The 13,177-nt window shown below is 36.8% G+C and overlaps 1 protein-coding gene across 1 annotated transcript in view; it reads right to left on the bottom strand.

Moving 5' to 3' along the window:
* Nucleotides 1-11,900, bottom strand: part of LOC104694171 (collagen alpha-1(XXVIII) chain-like) — a 31,715-nt gene extending 19,815 nt beyond the window's left edge. Inside the window, exons 1-12 of the mRNA XM_019290157.3 lie at nucleotides 11,743-11,900; nucleotides 10,405-10,973; nucleotides 8,730-8,750; nucleotides 7,151-7,210; nucleotides 5,920-5,973; nucleotides 5,798-5,842; nucleotides 4,970-4,996; nucleotides 4,647-4,691; nucleotides 3,972-4,016; nucleotides 3,281-3,334; nucleotides 2,434-2,502; nucleotides 1,685-1,753 (exon numbers count right to left, since the gene is read on the bottom strand). Of these exons, the coding sequence (XP_019145702.3) occupies nucleotides 1,685-1,753; nucleotides 2,434-2,502; nucleotides 3,281-3,334; nucleotides 3,972-4,016; nucleotides 4,647-4,691; nucleotides 4,970-4,996; nucleotides 5,798-5,842; nucleotides 5,920-5,973; nucleotides 7,151-7,210; nucleotides 8,730-8,750; nucleotides 10,405-10,973; nucleotides 11,743-11,899 (1,215 nt within the window). The 5' untranslated portion in view covers nucleotide 11,900. The remainder of the gene's footprint in view (nucleotides 1-1,684; nucleotides 1,754-2,433; nucleotides 2,503-3,280; nucleotides 3,335-3,971; nucleotides 4,017-4,646; nucleotides 4,692-4,969; nucleotides 4,997-5,797; nucleotides 5,843-5,919; nucleotides 5,974-7,150; nucleotides 7,211-8,729; nucleotides 8,751-10,404; nucleotides 10,974-11,742) is intronic.
* Between the last annotated feature and the right edge of the window lie 1,277 nt (nucleotides 11,901-13,177).

Genomic DNA, 13,177 nt, shown 5'->3' with positions numbered 1-13,177 from the left:
ACATCAGTGTGTTCTATGTCATCATCTGTTATAAGCATGTCGTCAGATGTTTCTGTAGTTATAATCAGTTGCAAATAAAACAGTAACACAGCAATCCCAGTGAGTAAGTGATGAGCATTCTGGCCTGCAGCAGTAACAGTACCCTTCTGGTTACCAAGGAATCACAGATTATATAGCGACACTTCTGTTCCTTACATTTTTGAAATCTTCACTCCCTAAACTTCTGTTTTACAAATTCTTGCTAATCCTTATTAATGTATCAGTATAATTACGAGAGACAGGGAAACAGATTAAAGCCCACACAGAGTAATGCTGAAAAAGACACAGCCGGAGAGAGATTTGACTGTAATTGGCAGAGTAATAGCATGCCCTTCTCTTTTTGAAAGCAGATCTAATACAAGCACAAGGGGCAAATAATCTAAAAAATGCATGTTCAAAACCTGTGCATATTGAACCTGCTTCACAGTGTTTTCTCACATCTGTTTCTTGGGGTTTTTTCTCTGATTTATTGCTTGAGGTTACACATACGTTACAGAATGCTGGTAGATTTGGCTCTGCATAGCCTAAATATGCTTCTCTTTCTGCAGAGCTTTAGAATTATTCCTAGTTCTTAGGTAAAGATATTAACACTCTATGAAGCCGTTAAAAGGAACCTCTTTTGAAGCAAATAAAGTTTAAAATAAACTAAAGAAACATATTTAGTATATTTTTAAAAAATTAGAATCTCTTGTTATAGCAGTACTTTTGTGGCTAGCAAAGATTCACATCCCATGCACCTTTTCCCCCACAAAGAGGGTCTTTGCTCTATAGTGTTATTGAAGACTCCGGAAACATTACTGCCCCACTTGGACTGACTGTCATGACCAGCCTTATTTGCAATGCTCTTTTCTTTGGGCACTTCAGCAAGAACTCACTCCTCTCCAGTAGTGTATTTTCAAGCAGGTTTGAAATCAGTCAGTTCCCCTACCAAACGATCTTTCTCTTTTTCATGGGAGCACCTCTCATGAAATGTTTATTAGAAATCTTGCCTTGTCAATGGGGAAGAGGTACTTGTGAAAAAACAGAACAAAATTTCCCTTGTGATTGCACTAAAAGTCTTTCATCCAGGTGAAGAGAAATTAATTTAAGTCTGCTCTATTTTAAATAGCTCAGTAAAAGGTGCTGCCTGATATTTAGAATAAAAAGGACCATAAAATTGACATGCTGATTTTCTGAATTACCACAAAGAGGTTGAGTTTAGAACTGCCAGGAAGAGGAAGGGAAGGAAGAGAAGGAAGAGACTCCAGAGCCAAATCTATTATAAATTCTGAAAGTCTCCTCCTCAAAGCCATGCTGATGTTAATGTTCTAGTGATACTGAAAAGCAGTCAACTTCAAAGTTACCACATAGGGATTTGACTCTATCAAATCTATCAGAGGATAGATTTATTTAGATATTTATGTGGTTTTTGAATCAGATGTTATATTTTCATACCTGTTTTGGAGATATGATAATTAGAAAGGTTAAGAAATTGGAAACATTTCCAGTTTATTGAGGGAAATGAGAGTCACACAACGTAATATGTATAAGAGTGAGAAATAGAAGAAAGAAAAGAGGTGGTATCATTTAGCACACATTTTTACAGGGAAGCATGGAGAATTTTTCCTTTCTGTCCTGCTTTCACCAAATAAAAGAATGGACATACCGTAAGTCCTGGCTCACCAACTCCAGGTGGGCCAACAGGGCCCGGTCTTCCTGTCAAACCGATGTCACCCTTCAAACAAAGATGTACTTTGAATATGCCTGATTTAGGTGTTTTTATGTGTGCAGCATATAACAACTCATCAGACATTCTGTGCTTGAAATATTAGATGTAGGAGAATACAGGAACAGCAAAGAAAATCTGACTGTCCTCAGAGTCCTACACCACACAAGGCCCAACAGGCATTGAACTGGTGCAGTTTCACAGCTTTAGTGGACAGCCTCAATTCTGCTTTTAAGAGAAGACAATCTTGAGTCTAAATGATTAATTATTCCCTTCATATGACCAGTCATGTATCACTTATTGCCCTTTCCCAAGGGCAATAAGTATTTCTATCATAGAGTTTCTGTTCTCTTTATGCCAGCCATCTAAACCAACAAGCCTGTTTTGCACAGATTAATTTTTGTTTAAGACTATGAATGTGTTTTTACTTAGCCATACTCTGCTTGGATTGAGTTTATGCCAAGCATAACAACTACTGTAAAAAAATCCTTTTAAGTATATACTTAAAATGTACTTTTTGTTTGCAGTTGTTTGCAAATAGTTTTGATAAACATGCAAAATACTTTTCCAGCACCACAAAACCAGCATTTACAGTCTTGAAGTTTCTCGTGAATCAGCAAGTCTATTATCTCAGCTGTCTTGGTCCTGATCCTACAATACATGCAGTACAGATTATGATATTTTTGTACCTTTGGGCCTGGCAGTCCTATTCCAGTGTCTCCAGGCAAGCCAGGTGGCCCAGGGAGACCTCTTTCACCCTTTCAAAGAATGAAAAGGAAACAACTCTGCTTATAAATTGGTGTCTAGGAAAATCAGTTTAATTTATGTTGTAGATTAATTTTTAGTGTATCCTGAATTTCAGCCCACTGGAATTGTCTTACACAGTACTTCATCTGTTCATCCTTTCAATGCTTCAAAAGTCCCGTATAATTATTTATCTTGTACAAAGATAACAGATTAAACAAAAGGAAAAATGTTTCATATCACGTAGGATATGAAAGTTTTGACACCCAACTGTTCTGTGTACCACTGTTGCCCAGCAGGTGCCCTAAATATGGTGCAAAGAAGATATCAAGAGAGATAACAAATAATGTCCTTTATACACTTATTTTCAAGTTTTTCTTCACGACAATATTCCTTTTGAGCTATAGAATTCTTCTTGAGAATGTTCAGTTTCAAGAGAAGACTTGATTTGAGATGCCAAACAGAATTCCTGTTTGGCACTTATGGGAAAAAAGTTTTAAATTGAAAACTGAAAACATGCAATGCTAAGTAGTATTCTGTGACACTACCATATTTTAACTGTTCATTAATAAAGATGGGAGTGTGATTTGGACCTAAATTTCGTACAAAGATCAAAGTAGCACCTTTCTTAAGAACCTTGTAGATTACAAAAAGTACACAATTTGCTATCTGTGCCACATTAAACTTCATCCACTACAAGAAGGGTATAGAAAAAAAGGATAAAATCATTATTGTTGTCTGGCTATATTAATACCTTTTAACATCAATAAAGAGAAATAAAGTAATTCTTACCTTTGATCCTTGCAGGCCTTCAGGCCCTTGATCTCCAGATTGTCCTTGCGGACCCTATTAAAACAGGAGTGGTTTCAATGAGGTTTTTCAAGCTTTTGTAACAATGGTGGCTTGAAAAACAATCTATAATTTGCTGAATTCTGCATGAAGATAAGAGTTTCAAACATTCCAGAACTGAAGCTTTGCTTTGTGATGCATGTATAGATTCAGTTATTCAACTCAGTTGGAGCTAGTTCTGGTATTTGGGGAGAGAATTTGGCTCTTCCTTTATTTGAATAAAATTAAAGGTAATCTACAGTCAAGATCAACTGAAACATCTATGATGGGCTAAGCTTCTTGGCCTTCAGTCTGAGAGTATTGGAATGATGAGAGACTAAAGAATTTCCATGTACTTCTTGAGATAATTAAATAGTTAAGACACTGAAAGAGAAATGAGTGATTTTGGTTTTTATGGAACTGTATTTACTGTGGTCTTTGAGACCAAATGAATTATAAAGATGACTTGTCTAGACTGCTTCTCCAAATTCTTGTTAATTTTGCTGTTAAAGAAGATAGATTTTGAGTGCCTTGAACTCAGAAACTCAAAGACTCCATGTTGGTTGTGGTATGATATTATTTCGGATCTTTGAATCACAGGGAACCACAAATTGTTGTTTTCATAGTTGGTTTTGCTATTTTTTTTTTCTTTTACCTGTATCCCTCTTACTCCTCTGAGGCCTGCTGGACCTTCAGGGCCCTGAAAAATAAGTGAAAAAAATGATTTGTTTCTGTATATTTAGATTTTGCCAAAACCATTTGTAGGGAACTTTTTACTAAGATGTCTTATTTAGATATCTTTACATTAAAATAAAAACTAAATTTAAGAGAAGCTCAGCAGCCAGGAAGTATTACATAAATATTTTTTAATGGACTGCTAATCAAAATACAGCATAATGATGAACAGAGTTCATTATCAAGGACCAGTAATCCAGGATTAAATTCTACTTGCTCTATTCGAAATATTTACAGCAATTTTGCACCAAATCTTAAAGACTGGAGTTAGAAACCTTGATTTCATTTTTCTTTCTCATTCCCTTTGCTTACTATTTCAAGCCTTCTGCCTCTGTAGAGTTTTACCATTGTTTTAAACAAGCTCAGCCTTTGGCCATAAAAGGAATCATATGAAAATGTAGAAAGAGCTCAGAAAGTTAGTAAAAACGGTGTCCTTGCTCACTACATATTTTAAAACTGTCAGCTGTCAATTTCCCTCAGCCTTAGAACTAATATATGCCTTAAATCTATCATCATCATTGTTATTCAGGAAATTGTTTCTTTTTTGTGTTTTAATTGTGTTTGCTGGAAGCTTGACAATTTTGTGGCTACTTACTCTGTCTCCTTTTATTCCTGGGATTCCACATTCACCTCTTTCACCCTAGTAAGGAATAGGAATAAATATTTATGAGTTATATTGGCATATCATCCTTATTTTCTGGGTGCTTTAGTTGAAAACCTAAATATTATTCTATTCATGACATATTACAGCAATTGTGCTGCAAGTTCATTGAGGAACAGTCACATCTTCTATTACAGCTTGTGCAGCAGATGCTAAGCTGATGTTACTGTTTATTACTAGTATTTAAAAGAAATATGGCGCTATATGTAATAAATAACATCAAAAATGTAGGCATCAATTCTGACTAAAAGAAGTACCTTCTCTCCTTTATATCCAGATTTCCCCTGGGAAAACAAAAAAGCAAAGCAGGTTGTGACAATATATAACCCAAAAGTAGGAACATGAGTGTTGTCTTCATTAACATTCTACTCTCTTCAGAAAAATAGCATTTCAAATAGAAAAGATGACTCTGATAAATATGGCAATATGATTCAAAATACTCTGCCTTCTAGTCATGGCAGATGCTGTTGTATGAGTGAATAAATTTTATGAACCTATCATTTTAGACTGGGATTTTGATGATGTGAAAGCAGATCAATTAGAGTTCATATTTCCATCTTAGTGAAAAACATGCAAAATAAGAAAGCAAGAAAAGGTCACTAGTTAAAAAGGATGTACTGAATAAATAAGAAAGCATAAAGTAGAGTGATTCATATGTGAATGAATTCAGAATTAAGCACTAAGAGACTGGTCCTACGCTTACTTTCTATACGTATTTCATTCAAAATTTTCACTGCTATTATACACTGGGTCCTTTATTTGTCAAATTTAAATGAACCCAGACTGATGCAGGCAGATTGTCAATTTCTGTAATATTCTAAGATTATCATATCAGAGCACTTCAATGTTTTGGAGGTACTATGTATTTTTAGAGAGTATTTTCTCGATCACACATATAAGAAGGAATTATTCCTTTTCATTAAGCAATGAGAATGTTTTCAATTCTTCTTATGTTACTGAATCATTAGATGGTAAGCCAGAACTGAAAGTTGCTCTTATAACAATGAAAAAAAAAAAAGGTGCTCTTTTACCTTAAAGGAACACTGCTCACTGGAGAAGAAGGGGCAAAAAAATTATTTTTTTACCTCTATTCCGTCTCGTCCTGGGATTCCATTAAGACCTGGGTCCCCCTGTGAATAATTCAACATCAAGATCAGTGAAATAAGGACAAGACAGATCTTTCTTCTAAATCTGAAAAACCAATCACCTTTGCTCCTTTCAGGCCTGGAGCTCCATCATCCCCAGTGCGACCCTTTTTACCCTGGAAACAACAAAATACAATTCTTATTATATATGTTAGTAAAAATAATTTTGTTTTACAATATTTACAATATATATGGTATTTTTCTCATACTTAGGATATTTGCTTCCTATACATTTATTTTTCAAAATCTCTGCATTTACTATAACATTGAAATTGAATATCTGGGAACAGCAGAACCAACTCAATAGGCGGTCATTTTTCTCTTTTGTCTTTGTTATAAACAAAAATTGTTCAGTTCTCCTCTGAAGAAAAGAGGCGATCAGCTGTTTTCTTAACTACTCAGCTTGCTAAGTGGGTGTTTTGTTTTCTTCTGAACTCTTTGGGGTGTATGCTTCTGTGTAAGAAATACCTGTACTTTCCAAGTAAAGACAGCAAATATTAACCAATACAAACGTACAGTAGAGGGTACATTTTCAATTAAAGTGCATTGTACTGTGCAGCATAAACCCAGTGTGTCTTTCTGTTTATGTATGTGTAGGATATTCAGGTCAAAATCAAGAGGATGAGGATGGGCAAATCTAGAGTCTCTTTTAAACTCTGACACTGTCCCTTCACCTTGATCCAGGGCTATAAGGTACTGTAGTGCTTTAGTTCAATGTCAGGGATATAATACCCGATCATTCCGTTCTTTTTGAAATGTAAGCCCTGCAGTTTAGATCACCAAGCCTTGTATGAAGCAACCCCCTAGATTTGCTAAGGGGTTCTATTTGTAAGACTATTCTGAAAGAAGTCCAGTCCATTTTATTCTTGTCTCAGTTGTTCTTAATGCTTCAGTGCTTTGCTCTCACTCTTGCTTTCAGAGAGCTTTTTGGATATTAATGTTTGATTTGAGGCTAGTTAGATCCAGCTGGCCTTGTCTGATTGCAACAAGAAAGTTGTTTCTTTCTGCCTTTTATACTGCTGTGGCTAAAAGGAGAGCCTCACCACACCATACTGTTCTCCCTTCTGTCTGTTCACACACAGGAAGTGTCTCATGGCATTATCAGGTCTCCCCATGCACTTCCTGCTGCTGTGGCATCTCCATGTAATGTAACTATGGAGGAGTATGTATTGAACCTTGAACTTCTGTTGTCTCAGGATTTGGGCTCAAATAATTTCTTTTAAAAATTTCAACAATGAATTACATTTTAAGTTATACTGTATATCAGTTATTTGAGAAATGACAGCTACTTACAGCAGGACCAGGAAGACCTCTTTCACCCTTCTTACAGTTACATGTGTCAACCTGGGGACACTTTGAATGAAAATAATACAAATCAGCACATTTTAATGGAAGAGATAGAAAACACAGAGACATTTCCTTTAAGCTACTGTATGGCTAGTTTGAATACACCAGTAATGACCAGAAATTATATTTACGTGTTTTACAGGAATCTTTTAAATATCGATTTACCACTCATCCAGAACATGGCCTCTACATTCCATCCAAAAATTTATATCATTCCTACTCCTGAAATTTCAATCATCTTGATAATGGCTTTACCTCCAAACTCTTCACAAGGTCAGTTTATGTGTATGCTGTGTCTGTCATTATATATTTGTTTTCATTACTAGGCACTGTAGAGATAGCCAAGAAGATGGGGTAAAAAAGCATCTTACATCCTTTTTCTACTTAACTTCATTACAGTTTAGCTCTAGGTTGATCTATAAACAAAATATGTGTGGATATGTACTTTTATTTAGTTAATGCAATTAATTATAACACTTCATAATCTTTCTTTCTCTTCCGTCATCTCTACCATTCAAATGTCCCAGTCAAATATCATTATGGTATGTATTTATGTGATTTTTAAGATCTTTTTGAAACTTTAAGATCATTATGTAAATACAGAGTTATTGCAGATACTGGAGTTATTTTTGAAAGAGGGATAAGGAATGTAATTTTTATTTTTGGTTTAGTTATTTATTAAACCTCCGCTCATCTTGAAGATGTCTAGAAGTGAAGGGTTTAAATATCGTTCTTATCTGAATATCCCTATTAGTAACAATATGTTTTCCAGGGCTAACACTGAATGTCTTACTACTTCTATATTGATGGAGAAAAATCAACATGTCATTGGGAATGAGTGAAAAACAAAATGTTTCAAAGTTTTGTGAACACTCATAATATTTAGCAGTGTGCTTGAGCTGCTTATGAGAACATTTTTTGTCTGAGATAACTGTACTTAAATGGCACTAACATCCTTAAAAGGAAAACTAACTTTATTCCCCACAAAATGCCAGCCAGACCTATCAATGCCTGCAGTCAGGGTGACACAGTGTGGACAAACTGGAAAAACACAGTGGTGAAGCTTTGAGCTCTTACCCTTTCTTAAACCCTCTCACACAGGAAGAGGATTAAGGGTTAGAACTGCCCTGTCTTCAGCTCTGCACCATGTATTCTTTTCCACTGAGTCTGTTAGAGGACACGTCAAGATGTATCAGCAAATTCTTGCTAACCTGAATACTCACAGATTGTTTCTTTTTATTTATTGAAATTTTTTGAAAATACAGAGGTTAGCAAATTACATTAGTAGTTAGTAAATTAATAAATTACTAATTAGTAAATAGATTAGTAAATTACATTAGGATAGCAAATTAAAGCTCTATCCTGCAAATTCAAAAACATGTTTAACTTAAACACAATCCCACTAGACTCAGAATTTAACCAACTTCCTGAGCTATCAGTTTTCCTGAATTATGTTTCCATATAATTGTAAATATCTATATTAAGCAGTAGCTCTGCACAGGAAAAAAACCCTTAAAATATTTACCTCTTCCTCAGACAGGTCTTTCTGTAAAAGACAGATATTGAAAACAACATTAGAAACTTAAAGTCTTAATTCAACTGTACAAAAACGACACTGAAATATGTGAAAATAAATAGATTCAACAACTAGCTAATTAAATTATACCGTTAATATATTGACTAACATTAATTAAATTTTAATTTCTGAGCAATCTCTCTGTTCTAAAAAATAATTCAAATATTTACAATTCTTGTTATAGATTGTTGACTGAAATCACTGACTCTTCTTGTCCAGCCATAATTTGCTAAAATTACATTAATCAAATTAAATGGTAAACAGGTTAGCTAGATATATAGGAACAATGCACCCACAAACTCCATTGTTTACAAACTGCTGAATAACAGCAGCTCTCTAGTAGGAGTGAAGAATAAGTGTTCTACACTTGGAAAATCAGAAGCTCTCCTATTCGTACTGTTAGGAGCACACAAAATGAGAACAGTAAGAATACCTTAGAAAAGATTTGACTTTGACAGTGATCACATAAAGTTATCATCTTTGATTTAGCTGTTATTTTTCAGAGTTCTCTGGAGCTGAGACACCCACATACACTGCATTCCTCCCTCTTTCCGCAACGAATGTAGTCTCTTGAGAGGACATAAATGTGTTGATGAGCAGCAATGCAATACAGATCTCTAAAATTCTCATATATGCATGTATAATTATGACAAAGCCATTATTTAAACCAAACAGCAGCCATGTTATCAAAAGAAGGCACCTGAGGATGCCTGCCTATTTGGAACTGGTAAAATAAAGTGTGTTTTGTCACTTGAGAGGTGGTTACTGTGACATAGGAAGAAGGATAGTAGCAGAGAAGACGGGAGGGGTGCTGTTCAGGGATACCAACGCAAAGTAGCAGGCTGTCAAAGTGAAGGACAGGAAAACAGGAAAGCCAACATAGATGCACGTTCCAGGCCTGTATGAGATCACTTTGGTGTCCATTTCACTGCAGAAGTCTCCTGGTTGTTATTCATAATTCTAGTTTATATCTCTGTGCATGCTCAGATAAGGACTCCATCCACAGCTTGTGTCACCAGGGTTATAGGCTAGAGTATTGCTCTCTTCTCCATACTTGGCAGGGAACGTTTTTTCTAGATAAGGTTTAAATAGAGAAGAAAGGCATCCAAACAAAATTTTAAGCTCAATTTATGTATCTACTCTTGATTATGTGATATATTTTCCATGGAAATTTAAAGATGTCTATCACCAAGTTCAGATTTTATCTAAATTGAGCTATCTCCATGGTCTGCAAATTTATTTTCACTTCGGCAAGAGCTGCATCTTTTTCTGATACAAAAGGCAACTTCACTTTCCTGCTTTCTACAGAAAAAGCACTAGGATCTAAAAAAAAAAAAATCATTTTTTTTAAGAAAGGAGATTTGAAATTCCTTTCTTAGGAGGAAAAACAAAGATAAAAATAATATTTAATTCAGTTTGCAGCATCAAATATGTTGGATGACAAGATCTGAATGGGGGGAAGAGAAAGGAAACCTGTATTTTGGCACAGTGATCTCATTAATAATTGGGTCACTTTAGCGTGTGAAAAGTACAACTTTCTTCAATGGTATGTTGAAGAAATATATTTTCAAAATATTTGAAATAAGAAAAGATTTACATATTTCAAATTCTTTCTCATACATACCATTTCCTTGAGAACCTTCTCCACAGTTTCTTTCTCCTGGAGGTTGAAAACGAACCTGGATGCTGGGACACTGGCCAGGCGCCGGAGCTTGGCAGCATTGCTAACCTCCTCAGCCACTCTGGTCATTCCCATTGTGAAAAATACAATTCCTTGGTGTTTAGCATCAGCTGTGGCTGCAAAAATATCTGGGTTTCTTGGATGATCCACTCCATCAGTGAAAAGCACGGCTACTTTTACACTACCCCAAGTCCCTTCAGTCATGTAGAGCTGTGTAAGATTAGTTATAGCATAAGTTGTGTAGGTGCCATGACCTATGTGGGTGATGGGAGCAATGTGGGATTTGAATGCTTCAGGACCTTTCCAGTCGTGGAAAGTTTGCTCTATGAAAACAGTGCTGCTGTACTGAAGTAAGGCCATCCTCCAGCGAAGGGTACGTCCAGAACTAAGCTGCAGACTTTTCATTCTGTCTACTGTTTGCAGTACAAATTTCTTCTGCTGTTCATGATTATAGTCCTTAGCACTTTCAGAGCTGTCCAGTAAAAAAGCAATTTCCAGAATGCAGTCTTCGTCTAGAATAAACAGGTGTGTAGGTGAGTGGAGTGACTTCATCCTAAATCTCATTCTACCCTTACATGCATTTTAGTATTCAAGAGTGGGATTGGAATAATGGAAACTTTTGAAAAAATCTGTGGTCACAAGTGTGAGTCCTTCCTGAAGATAGAAGGGATAGAGGCTGAGGAATTTGCTCCAGAACAGATGCGCAAAGGAAGAAAAAACTGAAGGTGTGTTGATGTCATGTAGTAAGAAATGAGAAATGTTGTCGTGTTTTTTTAATTTCACTCTGTCATCTTGCCTGGTATTTCACTGTATATCCTACCAGCACAGGTGGAAGTCATGTACAAGAAAATGAGGCTTACTGAACAAGACACTGGAATGTGATTTGACAGAGCTGGATTTTGTCCCTAGTACTGCCACTCACATCTGGCAGCATAAAGATTTCCAAAAGCAGGATCTGTAGAGTATTAATTTTCTGAACTACTGATGACATTACTTCTATGAAAATTCAGTTATATGAGCTATTCTTTTTGTGACAATAAGAGGCTCTCAGCCATATCATAAAAAAATACAGATGCTGTTTCCTTTTCTGAAATACACAAAAAGGGATGGAAAAGATGGGAGTAAAGAGATAAAAGTGCAAAAATAAAGCATGTGCAAATGTATGATGAGGTAAACCTGGCTGATTATAAGCATCTTAGAAGGCAAGTTAACCATATAGTCCAGAATCCAAAAAAATTAGGATGTTTTAAATCACACCTGTTTTAAAATTACAATATTCACCTTGATCACTTGGGCTGGGATATTCTTCTACAGTATTTGACAGAATGTGTTTAGGTTTTGATCTCCTCAATCCATATCTCTTTTCTTCCCTGAGATTTTCTGCTAAAAACTCATGGTGTTCAAGTATCCACAAAAGCCACCAGTATCTGAGGAACATCGTATGTTTGTTTCCTAAACAACACAAATATAGAAGCACAGCAGTGCAAAGACAATGAAACATTATTCAGTTTTGCTTCAACAGGTTGCTTAGCAGTCTGTATTTTAAACTATAGTCCCTAAAAACAAGCTGATTTTGCTTTCTTTGGGTAAAATATTCTCAAAACCACATAATAAATAATAAACAGAGACATACTGGAATGATTTTCAAGCATAGTGCATATAGTTCTAGCATGTGACAAACTGGAGACAGACGCTTTACAACCACACTTCAGTTCTCTCTCACTGTGTGGTAGTGTTTGTACAACCAGTAGCTCTCCGAAACCTTAGCCGTGGCTGTACCTGTGTGGATGCACTGAACCCCAAGAGTAATTCACCGAGGTGTTTTTTCCTAAACCTGCTTTTCCCAGAGCTGACATGGACAGAAGGAGGTACTGAGGCAAACCTCAGTTTTTCCCTGTTCTGTTTACTGAAGAACTGGCGGTCATGCACATTTCTCCTTGCTATCGGAATCCCCTGTCCTCAACAGTCCTACAGAGGAAGTCATGGCCTGAGGGTGCTGTCAAGGCATGAATATACCTGCTGTGCAGTCCTGGGGACGTGGGCTCAGAGTGCTGAGCCTAGGCTCAAAAGCTACCTACTGATAGGACTTTTTCTTTCTGAAGTGATCAGAACTATTTGTTCTGGGCTCACGGACACACCCAGAGCAGCTCACAGGCTGCTCAGGGTCTGATAAATCAGTCCCGCTGCACTTCGGTTTCATTGCCATCTCCCTGCAAACTCTCCCCAGGTAGCTACAGTGCATACCAAAAGGACAGTTTGGTGGCAAGAATGAACCTCCCAGGACTGAGCATAAGCCATCTGGATCACAAAATTCCCTAACACAGCCTTGTCTGCAGGGTTTCTTGGCTCCTGATAGTTTGGGGTGGGAATTCCTGTGCCCACAGACAGAGAGAGAGCAGGGGGTCCTTACCTCAATGCCCCTAAGCAAAAGGCTGTGCAGAGATGCAGGAGGCTGCTCTGGACTCGCTGGCCGTTGCGTTGCCCTCCCTGTGATGGGTGCTCTGTGGGGAAAGGAGGGAGAATTCGGGCTGCAAGCTCTTGTGAGAATCGGTGTCATATGTCAGGAGGGGCCAGCAGAAAGGAGAAAGGCAAAGAACAGCAATCCTGGCTCCCCCTTCTCCGCACCCAGCCACTCCTCTCCTGCCCCCGAGGCTATGCATAGGCATTCTGGGTTTAGACCCCCACAGCCGTTTACACACGAAAATCCTCATCCTTA

This window comes from Corvus cornix, chromosome 7 (genome assembly GCF_000738735.6).
Source record: "Corvus cornix cornix isolate S_Up_H32 chromosome 7, ASM73873v5, whole genome shotgun sequence".
NCBI classification, from domain to species: domain Eukaryota; kingdom Metazoa; phylum Chordata; class Aves; order Passeriformes; family Corvidae; genus Corvus; species Corvus cornix.
Note: the sequence above shows the minus strand (reverse complement) of the source record. Positions and strands in the feature narration are given on the sequence as shown.